Source organism: Ixodes scapularis, unplaced genomic scaffold, assembly GCF_016920785.2.
Source record: "Ixodes scapularis isolate PalLabHiFi unplaced genomic scaffold, ASM1692078v2 PGA_scaffold6__148_contigs__length_123643588, whole genome shotgun sequence".
NCBI lineage: Eukaryota > Metazoa > Arthropoda > Arachnida > Ixodida > Ixodidae > Ixodes > Ixodes scapularis.
In genome coordinates this window covers 55370997-55386712 of record NW_024609881.1, presented here as the reverse complement: position 1 = coordinate 55386712, position 15716 = coordinate 55370997, and the positions used below count along the sequence as shown (strand labels likewise).

At 48.8% G+C, this 15716-nt stretch overlaps 1 protein-coding gene across 1 annotated transcript in view; it reads left to right on the top strand.

Moving 5' to 3' along the window:
- The window catches only part of LOC115311830 (FAD-linked sulfhydryl oxidase ALR), a 105256-nt gene that overhangs the window by 31510 nt on the left and 58030 nt on the right, over window positions 1–15716 (top strand). Inside the window, exon 2 of the mRNA XM_040205929.3 lies at window positions 539–726. Within this exon, the coding sequence (XP_040061863.3) occupies window positions 539–726 (188 nt within the window). The remainder of the gene's footprint in view (window positions 1–538; window positions 727–15716) is intronic.

Genomic DNA, 15716 nt, shown 5'->3' with positions numbered 1-15716 from the left:
CCGTTTCTTAAACAAATGATGAAACATAGAGACTCGTCAATGCGGTGTCGGTGTAGTACATAAAAGGTGATTTCATAAATATATATACAGAAACTACTGAAGCTACAGCCCTCTACACTGTTTATTTTTTTCATTAGAGTATTATTGGAATTATTTATTTTATTTCTTCGGGTAACGTCTGACGTGCTACAGGACGCTTTTTTTTATGTATTAAAAATAAATTCTGCTTGAGAAGGGCAAAATGACCGCACGCGCATCAGGCATCCCAGCGTACTTCAGTTGAGGTGAGCTTTTCTCCGCATGGGACAGTTATGCGGTGAGCTTTTCTCCGCCGCCCTTCAAGTACAATCTAATCGAATACTTTTAAACGAGAGTAATTTTATTTGTAGTTTATTACTTCTTTTGTGCAACGTTTACAAGACGCGGAGGAAAGGGCTTTCCGCGTTCCGTTCGTTGTCTCGGCCCGTAACACTCCCAGATTTGACCTTTGGTTCTCGGCGTAGCCGGCGGTAATGGTGTTGTTGCGTTCTCCGGCCAGGACGAGGGGCGGGGCTGTCCGCTGGACCGGGAGTCCCTGGGTCGCTGCAGCTGGTCCTTCCTGCACACGCTGGCCGCCCATTACCCCAAGCGGCCCACGGCTGAACAGCGCACCGACGTCGAGGCCTTCTTCAGGCTCTTCGCCAAGTTCTACCCGTGCAAAGACTGCGCCGACGACTTCCGCAACAGGTAGGTGCTCGGTTACGCGCTTTAAACGAGCTGTATAGTTGGTGCAGATTTGTGAAGGGTCAGCAGCGTGAACCTCGTCCCCAACCTTCTTGGACATCCCTCTCTTCGGCGCTTCTCCTCTAAATGCCCTAAAATGAGAATTTTTGACTGAACGGCGAACGTCGCGGTGTTCCCCGGGATTATTTTAGATGGCAGTCATAATGTGTCAACGAACCGTAATTAAACTCTCGAACGCGAATAGTTTTTTTTTTTTTTTTTACGCTTTTTCAAAGTTTTTGTGCATTGTACCTTGTAGACCGTAGTAACAAATTATCAATTTCTGCTTTTTCTGTACAAAAGATCGTAATGTTCCCGAGGACTCTAATTTCCTGGGTATCGTATAACGCATATCATTTAGAATTTTGATTTTTTTCTTGAAAACGTATTGATTCCCACGAAGTTGGCCATGTATAAAATCGAACGAAAGAAAGAAGGAGTGCAAGCAGCGTTGATGAACAGTTCACTAACTGAGCCAATCTATACTTCTTTTCACCTAGAAAAAAAAATAAAAGAAAACGTAATAAAAAAAAAAGTGTTTCGCGGAGCATTACTAATTTTTCTTTTTATGTAGAGAATTAGGATGTATGTAGGTGCGTTTTAGATTAGATGTACGTTATCCTATCAACACGCACACGATTCATACGCCAAGAAGCATCGCTTCTTCCTCCGAGCCCAGTGTTGCCAGATGGTCCCATCAAAAACCGCCAAACGACTAGGAGGTATAGCCCAAATATAGCCAAAGTCGTGAAAAAAATATAGCCGAAAATAGCCAACTAAAACAATGATTTGTAAGCCTTATATTGACAATTTTTCACACTCGTACATTACACGTTACTATCTCTTTCAACCCTCAGATGCACCACCTTTTGTGTACATTATGTTACTTGCGAATTTTTCAAAAAAAGCTTCGGAAGGATGAAAATCCGTACAAAACTGGCCCTTCCTTCGTAGGTTTTCCGAGGTAGAAAACACACAGACAGCTTTATGGTGAAGCCTGGGAGATATGATCATAAAGTAAAAGAACAAAATACAGAAGCAGAACAGTCGGAACACTTTTCAAACCAGAACCCCAATATCCAGGTCCTTACCAATACCCACCCGTCTGTTTTTCTTTCTGAAGAATTTTTGTGTCACCCATTCATGTTCACGCTATTTCTTATTGTGTTGTCCTTCCTTGGGGTGGGCAACAACTGCAAGGTAGTCAAGTGTTTAGCGCTGAAACGGAGGACTTGTCATTTTTACAAACTTGGGTGCCTAAGGATTCTGACAATGGGCACCAAAGCAGCATTTGGAGAGTTCAGTCAACGTCCGGGCAGAGCCATATATGCGTCCGGCTTGAAGGCGCGCTACCGGGCCTTTGGTAAAAGTGCCATCTCTTTGGTTTGCTCCGCTGCGCTGTAGGGAGACCGCTTGAACTCTGCGAGCATTGCTTCACTGCGCATTGTTAAAACCTCGAAGTCTGTAGAAGTTTGAAGCCTTTCTCCTTCCTCTCTCTCCTCTCGACTAGCCAAAAGAAAACACTTTTTTTTTTTTCAAAATTTAGTAAAAGTTTGAAAATGAACTAGCCGAACCTCAAAGTTCGGCGTCGAACCTGAGGTTCGACAAAAGTTCGCCGCATTCTTAGAAATAGCCCGAAATAGCCACATAGCCAACCACAAAATTTTGACGCCAACTAGAAAAAAATGTAGCCCAACTTGGCTATATATAGCCCAATCTGGTAACACTGCAGGCTCCGACAAACATCGTGAGAACTATTTCGCGCGGCGTAGGAAGAACAATGCGCAAACGCCGTTGCAGTCGGCGCGAACGCATAGAGAACACACACGGACGTCTTGTGAGCACGAGGGTTTGGGGGAGGGGGGGGGGGGGGGAGGGAGGAGAGGGGAATCCGCGGTCTCAAACACTCGGGATTCGAGGAATCCGGAGGCCACTTTGCGGGGTCTCTCAGCCTTGCAGACCGCCGGAATTCCTGATCCGAGGTTTTCGATGACGACGACGACGTACTTGGCAGGCGGCGAAGGCCGCGATCGCCGTGAGCCGATCGGCACCATACGTCACATTAAAACCCGAGACGGAGAAAAGAAAAGGTCCAACACACCGTCTAAAGCACAACTACTAATCTTTTTTTTACCGCGTTTTCAGTATAGTCACCTTCGTCCTACCGCCCTCTCACGCTACTCTATCTCGCTATACTCGTTTTCACCTCAAAACACGTAAAAAAAAAAAAAAAAATTAAAAAAACCTTTTTTTTTTTGCGTAGCGTTACTGATTTCTCCTTTTATGTGGAGAATTAATGATATATGTGGGTGCATTTGAGATTGCATCTATGTTATCTTATCGAGACGTACATGTTTCAGACGAAAAAAAAAAAAAAGTTTTATCCTTTGAGGACAACATCTTTTGTCAGAACTACTTTGCACGGCGGACGAACAATTCGCAAAACCTTTTCTTGAGGTAAAAACGAGTATATAGTTGCGCGCAGTGCTGTCGAAGTCAGAGGCGGAAGGGAGAGAGAGGGGAAAGCTGCTGTTGTACGAATTTCGAGTGACGGACTAATCTTGGAAGGCGACAAGAGCGACGCCTGGGACACAAAAAAAGGGGATCATTGTTTTATATGTTCTTCCCATTATTTATATTATTTTTACCAGTTTCCCCCTCTTCTCCAGCTGCTTGGGCTACGCTCTCGCCCCTGTATTTTTTGGTAACGGCGGTCACGTGCTTGGCCTCCGTCGCTCTGATTGGTTCATGGGGGCCGTAGCATTCGCTCCGTGCCAAGTTACGGAGAAACGAAACTAGTCTTAGTTTAGGGAAGGACCAGCCGCCGACAGATGCACACAGTACCTGGGTACACTTTGGGGCATTCACGTGCATTCACGTGTCTGCTAAATCTGCCCCCTGGTTAGGGGGAGATCTACCAGGGTCAGATTGATGGGTCAGGCTGGGGAGGGGGGCTCTGCAAAAAGATCTGACGTCACGGAAGGATGTCACGTCACTGGCGCAGCATTGCCTAGATCTATTTCGTTGTCCCGTCGCTTGTGTTCCAATTCGTAATCCTCGATTTTTTTTTTGTGTGTGTTATTTATGTGAAACTATTACCAAGTCGCCTAGTTCAACTCTCTGGTCAGTTTTGTCGACCTAATGTTTGCCATTTCAACAAAAACTAAACATGCCCGGCGTTTTCTTCGTGGTCCTCGATTTGCCTGAAAATTTGCTAAACACGTCAACAAACATCGCTGAAATAGTATTCGAGATATAAAGCCCCCCCCCCCCCCCCCAAAAAAAAAAAAAGAAAAAAAAAAATATATATATATATATATTTTTTTTTAGTTACTGAATTTACAATGTTCGACCTCATCGTGTTTTTCAAACTGAAAGTTTCTACTGGCAACAATGAAAACGTGACGCCAGAGGCAGGCAGGGGTTCGCTCTTTGGACCGTAGAATTCGTTCCCAACTGATTACAAGCGGTTTTATTTTGTCAAATGAAGGTTTTGGGAGCTCGCTCCAGCGCCCGCGCAGCAGCACGAAACAAATGCTCGGTATATTCCTTCTTTTTTTTTTTTGACTGCCTGCTCGACTCGCAAGCCTGCCATCCCCTGACGCCACAGCTCTAAAAAGAGCGGGTATATTTCAACGTTGGCCGTTCGATTCACGGGTTCCGGAAGCAACGACAAAAATCCCAACGCCTTCAGCGATTGCTCAAGTCGGTGGGAAGGCCTAGGAAGGCTCTAGTCTTTCGCTGCCTACGACGAGCGGCCTCGTTAAACCAATAGTATGTCCCCGCGACCCATTTTTTTTTCTCTTCTTTTTAAGGTGGGTTTATTTTGTATGAATAGTTTGACCCTCGAGGCTAGATCTTCCGGTTAAAATGTGAGTTTTTATGTCTTCCTCGTCGCCGTGTCATTTTCGGAGTGTTGTGCGGTGGTGGCTGATACTCTCGTCGCAGTGACACACTCCTCAATTCTATTTGCCGCTTTCTTTGATATAATGCTCAAATAAACACGCTAGGGATTACCCTCGCGTCGTGTGATACGCACACTTTATTCATCGTGTGTATTTCTAAAACCGCGCGAGCAAAGAGAAAAAAGAAAAAATAGAAACTGGCGATCCTAATGCCAAGTTCAACAACTGCTCGGCCATCCTCGCGATTGGTTTCTATTTTCTCTGCTCTGGCCTGTTTGCAAAAAACAACGAAAAAAAAAACTTGTTTTGGAAACCATGTCGTTTCACGAATCTATTTGTTTGGTCACTTGCCAAGCCTCCGAAGATGGCACGACGGCTTACTTGGTCGTGGTAGGTACGATAAGACGAAACTGGGTCACTTGAATCTGTTCCGTAGGTCGTGACGCCACTGTCGTTGCGCTCTTCGAGCTTAATTCTGACGAAGTACAACGAGATGATTCGTTCACACGCCACACGCAGCCCCAAACTTTCGTTCGAATTATCCAATAAAACGTGAATTGCAAACGGCTGCCACGACCCGCTCTGGGAAAAAGATACCTGCGCTCGTGGTGCGAAAGCAATGTTCGGCACACACCGCAACGTACAAGCGAATTCTCTAAAGGCCCGTTCAGACTCTTGCGACCTCTTAAACCTGGGTTCCTTCCAACTTCTTAAACCAGAAAACACACTGGCGCCATCTATTGGGAAGCAGTGTAAACTCGGCGGTCCGGCATATTTTTTTTTTTATTTCTCGCGCATTATCCTTTCTTTTTTGGCTCGAAAAACTTTTGTCAATGTTATAAACGAGCCTTTCTATGGGTATTACGCACATTCGACCTCGGAAATCCCGCAAAACCTTCGCTCTTGTGAAATGCAGTCCCAGGGTCACCGCATAGGTGGCGCCAGAATGCCAGTGTGTTCCCTCATTTTAAAAACATTTAACAAGTTTTAGGAGAACTCGTCTCTCTCAGTCGTACTCGGTCGCACTCGGTCGCACTCGGTCGCAAGAGTGTGAACGGGCCTTAAAACGAAAAGGTGTCTTCTGCGGCGGCGCGAAAATGCGACCCCCCGTACAATGCCTATATATAGACGAATGGAGGGACTGGCTGTGAAATTAGAATACAAAGTCGGTGCCCGCGCGAAAGGAGCTCAAACTTCCATCCATGTGTGTTAGCCATAGCGGTGGACTTTGCCTCGAGAAGTTTCCGGGCTTAGCTTTGTTCCTCCGTTTAATTTGTAAGACGCAGCAGACACTCGGTCGAAAGCAGACGGTTTGCGGAGAGCGAGTCGTCTGCTTCTTGCGCAGGACTTGCGGTGACGTCAGAACGACGCCGAGCTCCGATTGGCTCTGATTGAGAGGATAGTGGGTAGACCTCAATGCTGGATGCCTTCAGCTCTACCCGCTAGTCTTTACAATGAGCCAATGAGAGCTCGGCGTTCTGGTATTATCGCAACCCCTGTGCAAGAAGCAGACGAACTTGCGATCCGCATAGGAACGTTCCTTTCGACCGAGGATTACATGATGAAACGTCACGCCGCAGCGCCACAACTTGGCACAGAACAAACCGTTTTTGTTGTTTGTTTTTTTTACACGCGAATATGTGTTTTGTTAGCCGATTCTAGGAGGAAACCGTCACGGAGACTCGTCCCGTCAATTCTCCCCCCCCCCCCCCCCCCCCCTAAATGTAGCGGAGCAGTTGGCGTCACCTGACCGCGCAACGAGCCCTCGAGTCGCGTGACATCAATTTCTGCCAGGGGGTTCTGCGAGGTGATAGTTGGCGCTCAACACCTTTCTTCACGTCAGCGTTCTGTCGGGGCTCGAATCTAGTCACAAGCTTCGTTCCCGAGAAATGGCGGCCGTCAATGCTGTTCCACGGGGTCTTGAAAAGGGCCTTTACGGTGAGAAACCGAGGGAGAGGAGGTTAGGAGAGCGGGCGGGGACGTCACAGCACCGAGCTCTGATTGGAAGGATTAGGGGTAGGTGGCTGCCTTTGTCTCTACTCGATGTTTTTCGAACGCCTTCTATACACCTTTTCCCCGTAGTCGTCGCCATCTTGCGTGTTGCAGCGACAGCCGCGCCGTCTGGCGTCTGGCATACGGTTGTTGTGCGCCCATTTTGGTATGCGGAGAGCAGCGTTGTTCCTAGCTCCCGCGTTGTCCCCATTGACCCCGTGTATCGTATCTTCATTGTTTTCCCTTTAGTGAGTTCTTAATTTGTTTGTTATTGAAAGTGTGAATTATTCTTGTGTTCTGGCGTGTTTATTCGCCTTCATGGCGCCCGTTGTTGTGCCAACAGCTGCAAAATTGCAGGCATGTTCACTTTTCCTGAGGACGTTTACCAGTGTTTACTCTTCGCGTGTTGTTGTTTGTGAAGAATGACAGCCTTCTGGCAAATGTCTAACGGAGGGTTTCTATGCGCGAGCGAGGGCGCATAGAAACCCTCCGTTTGCACCACCAAGCTGCAAAATTCGTTCTACATTTGACTTATCGAGGCCTATTACTGCACTTGTAGATGTCCGTTTCTATACTGCCTATTTGCTTTTTTTATGTGCTGATATTGCATAGCTTCCCCGCTGATATCAGCGGGGATGCGATGCAAAATGTATACGTTACAGCCGCATTCGCTTTGCGACTTCTTGTGTTCGGTGCACACTTTGTCGCGCGCTATCTTCCGTTTTCGGAAATTGCTGCTGCAGCCAACGACTGCGCAGTGGCAGCCCGATGACCAAATATGCGCGGACATGATACATCGACGTATTAACCCACCTTATTACAACTGACTTCGCTGTCAAGGGCTTCAAAATCCATTTAACGCGCACCACTTCAGCATCTTGCCAGCCGGCTAGGCCTGCTCCCGCATACCGGAAGTGTTAGAACCGGAAGAACTATTCCCGTTGTGCGCCGAGTCGAGGCTACGCACGTTACGCGCTGGGTCGAGGTTAGACGGAAAAGGTGTATAGACCATTCCATTTAGCGCTCTCTGGGCGGCACCATTTTGTTCGACAGCAGCGCCCTCTCCACACATCCGGGAGCGGGTTCGGCGGGGTAAAACGAGGGAGAGGGCACGCGCCCGACTCCGCTAGCAGACGACAAAACGGGAGGTTGCCATTCTCCATCTTTGGGCTGTATCGGCGGGCTGTGCGGAACATCGAACTCTCGCTCGTGGCTGCCGTTGTGTCGTGGTTCGCGTTCTTAGAATAGTTATGGCTACTCAAAAATCAGCCTAGAGCTCTCTGTTGTTATACTTCGGTAAATGATCAACTGACATATCTTTTTTTCCGTTACTTAAATAGCAGTTCAATCAGCCGGCAGTACTACCCTCAACTACTGCGTGTATTGCGGCAAGAGAGCACGTTTTTATTTATTATTCCAGACATCCACTCATGGTCGCTGAAGGCCTACACCAGTACACTGTTAGCAAAAATAACACGCCCAGACGTGTAAAGGGGTGTCCAAACAGGACACTACAAAACCCGGGACTCCGACAAATCGTGAAAATTGAAGCGGACGCTTCCATTTTTACGGTCTGTCGGAGTCGTGAAAATGTTTGCAGGAGTCGTGAAAATTTTTACGATCACGACTGCTCTCCTCTTCAGATTGACGTCACACGCCACTTGCGTCTGGCTCACCTCGCCAACGCTCTCGCGTACCGCCGTCGCCTCGGCTCGAAGGCCAAGGAGGTCCGGCTTTGGGTGGATTTGGGACATTCCTGCGTCGAAGGGTGCGTTTCGCCCGCCTCGGATCTGCTTTCTTTGTCGAGATTCACTTTCGTCGTGATGGCGTCCGATGCGGTTCCGTATTGTGAGCGGAGGCCTTGAGCAATTGACCGACAGCCAACAGAGCGTGTGAGTGGCTCTCCGGACCCACGTGATGAGCAGAGCAAGGCCGCCGTGGAGGAAGCGAGGGGGAGATTTGACGGAGGGAAGTTTCCCCCCGGGAAGAATTGACGGAGGGAAATTTCCCTCCGACGGCCGGAAGCGGATCGCGGCAGAGCGCGGCACGATTTGCCGGAGTCGCGGGTTTTGTAGTGTCCTGTTTGGACACCCCTTAAACCGTTGTCCCATAGCGGACACGTCGAAACGTGTTCGTTTTACACGGAGCCATCTGTGTTTTTCGTTTACACATGAGGTGCTGTGTAAAGTTAACACGCTACACCGTGTTTGCCTTCCGAGAAGCACGGTTCAACGTGTTCCTTACGAAACATGGCGGCCAGCAGCCGAGAACAGGCGAGGGACGAGCCCAGCCAGCCGCGCCTTTCAGCCGAACTGAAAGCATACAGGACGCGTTTGTTCTCGTTCGATGTCTTTTATGCACAGTAAACAGTCTCCGAGCGCCGGACGTAGCTACGTGCAAAGGTACCTACGTGCATCGTCGGCGGTCGGTGGCGTCGGCAGATACGACAAAACCGCTAGACAAAAACAAAAACAAAAAAACGAATATTGAACTTACATGGATAAATAGCTCAAACAAACTCTTGTAATCGGGCGGTAACTTGCGCCACCTAGTGCGATTTCTAGCAACCAATGAAAAAAAAAGCAGGAGTCAGTTAATACGCTGGGAACTATCACGAGTAGACTGCTACTCTACATACATCAAAGACAACACGAGCACCACGTAGGACACAGCAGCGACACATACACAAACACAACACCGACACTACGCCCGACACTTCCTACTAACAACGGACTCTCCCCGCGGCGTATATATGCTTGACATGTACGGGTGAGCTCTTTGGTCGCTGACCGTTACCGATTTATAGAAGAAGACACAAAACACGGCACAATGGACAGCCGTATGTAAGAACTGTTTGCATTTAAAAAGTATGGAGGCAAAATCTGTAAAATTAGTCCTTTGCGAAAAACAACGATGTACTAACAATAAATCTTAAACCGGCCATGAAAAAGTTCAAATTTTTGTTATTTTCATGCTCGACCGGTGTTATGAGCAGTCGGACTTCCTTGAATCAGATAGAAAAACAAATGATTGGGATTTTATCAGTACGTATTCAATAATCAATGGAAATTATACTTGCGCAAGGCATTTTTTATATATATTATTGTGAAGGACATCCGCCCAACACTTCACTTTCTCTAGTACGGGAGCAGACGCCTTCACTTTGGGGGCGTTTTGATGCAGATTGTTGTCGTATGTCGTGTTGGTGTCGAGCGAAGCGGTGAGGCTTGGGAGTTTGTGACCGGTGTTATTCGTGATCATTAATGTGGCGCTGATGCGTTTTTTTTTTTTTTTTTTTAAATATTTTTATATAGCCACATTGAAAATTCACGAGCCAGTGGCACTGCATTATGCTAAAATCGCGAGGTCCTTTTCTGTTGACGTCGTTTTTCTGGTAGCACTCGTGGATACTGCAAGCGTTCAAACAGTGCACAGTCTCGCCTACATCCGCGGTGACGTACTCGACCTGTTGAAACTTATTGCTTGCGTCATTTCGGAGTACGCAAGGCAATTATCTCTCTGCTCTGGTTTCGGTTATAAAAGCAAGGCAAAACGCTCGTAGTTCCCGCCCTCAGTACACGTTGGACATCTTCCACACTTTGACACTGGATAACTGGATGAACGAGGATTTACATTTACTTCAGAGGTCACACTCGCCGCTTCCTCACCGTCGAGCAGCAGGATGAGCTGGCGACGAGCAGCGTATGAAAGGCTCGAGCATCAACAGCCCAAGTGCACTCCGTGCCGATGCGGGCGATGCGGGTTTCTGTCAACCGCTAGCCCAGCACAGACCGTGACCGTTCCAGCTCTTCGTCATGACGCGGTGTTGCAGAAAGCAGCGTATAATACCACTACACGAACCACCGAAGCGAACGCACTGTTATCGTAAATCTTGGCTTGTGATTGCGCCTAAATTTGTAAATAATCTTATTCTTTTTTCTGGAGACGCAAACGAAGGGCATAACAAAACCGTTTGCATATTCCGCATACCTCGCAAAAGCATCAGTCACCTTGCGAGAAGCGCAAAACACGGTGTCCGCACCGTCCTGACTTCCCAGTCTTTTACCTGCTTTAGAGCAGTTTGTACCTGTTAGTAGGTATGTCTACTGAAACTGCAACTTGAAACTTGGGGCAGTGCCAGAGGGAAAAGAGACAAATTCGGGCCTCTTCCCAATGTAAAGAAAAACCACTATGTTCTCTACGTAAAAAATTGGTCTCAGTTCATGCATCTGTGGGCAGGTAGAAAATCTTGCCCTAGTTTATTCACACCGCATGAAGAGCGCAACAAACTCACACGAGTCACACGAGATTTACAGGAAAACATCGGTGGTGACTTAAGTTTCCCTGAAATTCTGTATAACCAACCGGTCGTTTGCGGGACCGAATCATCTACTCGAGCGGTGTGCGTCGCTGTGCGAACACGTCGCTCTGCAAATGCAGTCTAACGACACGAAGCATAGAAACGGCAGATTTAGGGAAACTATCCGAAGTCCCTTGTTCAATTAAAACGACGTAATTTTGTTGAAAACGTCCGCAGCATTTTACTCACGGTATGCGTCGGGAATCTTCCACATTTTTAAACGGAACGAAGGAAGATTTACTTTTAAGAACGCTCGCTGCGTCCTCCCCGACCAGCTGGACCGGATCAGCTGACGACGACGGGGCTAAACCCGTCAAACGCAACCCCACAACAACCAAATATGAGCTCCGCGTTAGTGCGGGTTTCTACCTACAAGCACCGCACCACACACCACGAACGTTTCGGCCCTTTCTCGCATCGCCGTGTTGCCCCAAACAGAACGAGATCGCTGAAGAACGCAGCGCTGTCGTGAACATTGGCTTGTGGTTGCGCACTCGTGGACCCTGTGACTCCCCTCGCTTTCAATGCACACACGACGAATGGTACTTTCCGTTTTCCGGGAACATCACAGGGGCACTTCTCCGGTCACGTCTTCACTATGTGCTCGCAAACTGCGAAGCTCTATGCGAAGCTTCTCGCGTCCCGTCAAACCAAAACAATAGCGGCTGCCAGAAATTTCTCCGGTCAAACAAAAAGAACGAAAGCCAACCGGCTCTTGCTTCCACCGTACATCGACGTTGCGCTTGCGCCATGGCCAGATCGGCCAGATCGCTTGCAGTTGAAGCAGTTGAAGGTTGAAGCAAAAACGAAACCAACTGCAATGTCACGTGTTCACATCGAAGACACGCTTTTTATATCCATTTTAACTATTTTGAACGAATAATTGGACCCATGACTTTATTTGTGGTGTGTAAGAAACTATTATCAAGAGCCCTAAACTAAATGCAAACATGGGCGACATGAGGGAAGCCGCATTGCCATCGACCAGAAAATGGCGGCGAGCCACGGTAAGCGCGGGTTTCGTCAACGTCCCGCGACATGGCGTAATTGCTTTTGGTGGATATCTGTTTCCGAGACATGTTTCTCGACGGTCCTTTCTAAGTGTGTCCCCAAGCATTCCGGTGCTTCGATAGCCGGCAATGCCGCGGTCGTCGCCGGAGGCGATGCGTGTTATCGAGGTCGGCTACACGGTTATGCGTGTATGACCGAACCAAAACACGTTTTTTACAACCTCGCATGATATCTGAACGTATTATCCGTTACTCATCGTGTAAATTTATGGTAATTTGTGTAAATAGCGTGTTTTTCACCCCAAATATTCACCAAATACACGGCACTTGCTAACAGTGTACGAACTTTGTATGGTAAAAAAGGTACAGCCACCGGATTCACTTTTCGCCGGAGAGACCGGCCAGTCTGACACAGTTTTCCCTATTTCTTTTTTATCTGCACGCAGATAACAGCGGAATTGGACTCTGTTGGTCTTTTTTATCTAGCATAGTATTATACACGATAACTGGCATACCAAAATCTGTGCTTGAAAGTTCCAAAATGACGCGATTTTAAACCGAGTTTGCACGCCAGCCGGATGCTAGGTACAGCCCACTCGGCGGAGCAGACGACATTGGGTGAGAGGGGGAGGGCATTTTTTTTTCCCTTTTTACCCTCTCTGCTATGACCGTAATGGAACGGTCTATAGCGAGCGGAGACAAAGGCTGCCGCCAGCCTTTGCGTCTGCCCACCAGGTGGAGCGCAAGTTCGTCTGCTTCTTGCGCGGGGCTTGCGGTGACGCCGCAACGCCGAGCTTTGATTGGCTGCGATTGGAAGGATTAGTGGGTAGATCTCAATGCTCTATCTGCCTGGAGGTCATCCCCGTCATCCTTCAATCAGAGCCAGTCAGAGCTCGGCCTTCTGACGGCACCGAAACCCCCTGCGCAAGAAGCGACCGGACCTGCGCTCTGCATAGTCACGGATAGAATGAGAACGGCGGGGCGTGTCGTTCGAACGCCCGCGGCCTCCAGCACGCGCTCCGTGCCTTCCACCGTGCTATGGTTGCGCGCGCGGGCGCGCTCGGGGTGGACGAGATGGCGAACCACCGTCGAAGGTCGGGAAGCTCGCGCTGGAGGCGAGACGACCGAAGCTCCGATCCCTGCCGTGCTCGCCTTGTCAGAGACTCGTTTCAACCAGGGCGCTCTGACGTCCCTGCGCGCTCTCTATCCTTCTCTCCCTCAATATTTCACCGTGCACACGGCCTTACGGCGTGCAAGTTGCTTTGCTCCCCGGGCACCTCGGTCGTTCTCTTTCCCCCGACCTCAACCATAGCCTCGTATATACTGACAAAGCCTGGCAGATGGCCACGAGAAGCGGCCGCCGAAATGGAAAAAGCAGGAGCGGCAGACAACGGATGAGAGGAAAGCCACGTGACTGGCGCCCCGCTGCGTCGAGACGCCGAAACACACTTCTCCCGAGCGAACAAGTGTGTTTCGGGTCCTCGCCGCTGCAAAAGCTGTGCGCTGACGTCCAGGTTCTCCGAGAAATGACTCTGATGCTCTGTGCTACCAGATCCTCGCGCTCCAAATTTGCGACCGGGCACTCTGTGGCTCCGTCGTCGAACTGCCAGGCTTCGGGAGTATAGGGGAGGCTATGGTATCATATATGTTGTCCTTTGATTGGCGTTCGAGCTCCTTACGTTCCGATGGACGCATTTGGGAACACTTGCTCGCCGTGTGTATTGCAGTCCCGAGTGCCTCGATCGCGGGGAGATGTGGATCTCTCCGAGTGTGTGGCTGTGAACGACCGTGCAGCCGGGCGGCTTAGTGGCTTTCGTCTCTCTGTCCCGCTGCCACGAGGTCGGGCGCGGACGTCGGATTACCGGATTTTACGATTGTTTGCACAATCGCTCGGCGCGCGGTAATCAGCGCCGACGACAGCCGCGATTGCTGTCCCTCATTTCGCTCGCTTCGATTCACTTTGAATTCGCGGGGAGGCTTCGGACCTTCACGGTAAAGAGGACTTTGACCCGTGTTCGGACTCGTCCGCGGTTTGCAAGTACTGTCGACATATAATAACTTTGGAACGTCGTGCGTGCGTGCGTGCGTGTGTGTGTGTGTGTGTGTGTGTGTGTGTGTGTGTGTGATTTTTTTTTATAGGGGTGGGTGTGAATATCAGTTCAAACCGAATGCCACTGTCGGGAAACGTGACAGCGCAGTGTTCCTATCATTGGAGGGTGTGTTTGTGTGCGTGTGGGGGGGGGGGGGGGGGGGGAAGGGGGGGGGGGGGCAAGTCTCAGTGCACCCTCCCGCGGCTCGGCTGCATGTTTCAAGCAGTGTTGCCAGGTCTACCGATTTCTCTGTAGATCTACCGATTTTGCACGCTGTCTGCTGATTTCCCGATAAAAAAGAAAATCTACTTTTTTTAATGGATAAAAAAGATTATGGATATAAGAATACGCAATTTGAAGCGCTGGCTCTCATTATATTAGCCAGCAAACGCACGAAAACAAAATTAAAAATGAAAATATACATGTATCGCTCCATTCATCTATATATCCATCCAAAGCCGTTCATGGGCAACGCGCGTGCGCGCGTACTTACGAAACCGATACGACTTTCGTTTTGCCTTGCTTCGTGCACGCACCATATTCAGCGGCGACTCGGGTAGCGGCAACCGCCCCCCTCCGGCCCCCCTCAAAAAAGAAAAAGTACATACAAAAGTTTAGAACAGCGTCGTAAGAAGAACTGCAATTTCGAGGATGGATCTGCAAAAGTACTAAAGGTAATAATTTCGCTTTGTGCAAGGCCTGTGATGTGCACTTGGCAGCAGAAAATTGCGAATTAGAAAACATGCAGCAAGTAAAAAACACACGTCGAATGCAAAAAAGCTTGTTGACCAGAAGACCCTACTGAGCATGCCCTCGACAAGTCGAGCTACGAAAAGACGACAACCAGGTCCGTGGGGGTGAAATTCGACTCGCTGCATTCACAGCTGAACACGATGTGCCTTTTACCATCATGGACCACATGCAGAAACTTTTGGTGGCAGTGTGTCCGGACTCGAGTATTGCTAAAGCAATCGCATGCAGCCGAACTAAAGCTACGGCTGTCGTAAAAAATGTCACTGGACACCAAAGCAAGGAGGACCTGTGTGAGCTTCTGAGAGAAAACAAATTCTCATAGACTGTTGACGAAACAACTGATGTCAGTTACTGCAAACATCTCTACTTGGCAACGCTGGTGTTCCACCGAAATCGCGTCGTGGACGCTTTCTTCGACCTGCTCCAAATTTAGGATGCGACTGCACAGGTGTTGTAGGAGCACGTCGTCAAGGCGTTTACCGACTGGAACATCCCTTACAAAGAAAACATGATAGGGTTTGCAGCTGATGGGCGAATGTTATGATGGTGACAAAGAATTCTCTCGTGACGCTTCTGCGACAGGATATCCCGAAGTTGTTTGTAATGAAATTCAGTTGCCACTCCTTCCATCTCTGTGCATACTATGCTCGTGAGAAGCTGCCACGAGTAGTTAAAGGCCAGGTTCGAGACATCCACAACTATTTCCACTTAAGCCCCGAAAGGCAGGGAAGAGTGAATGCCTTTCAAGCATTTCTTGAGAGTAAGCCCCACAAACTACTGTATGCGAGTCAGACCCAATGGCTACCTCTATACTCCGTTGGCGAGAGACTGCTGGAACAGTATG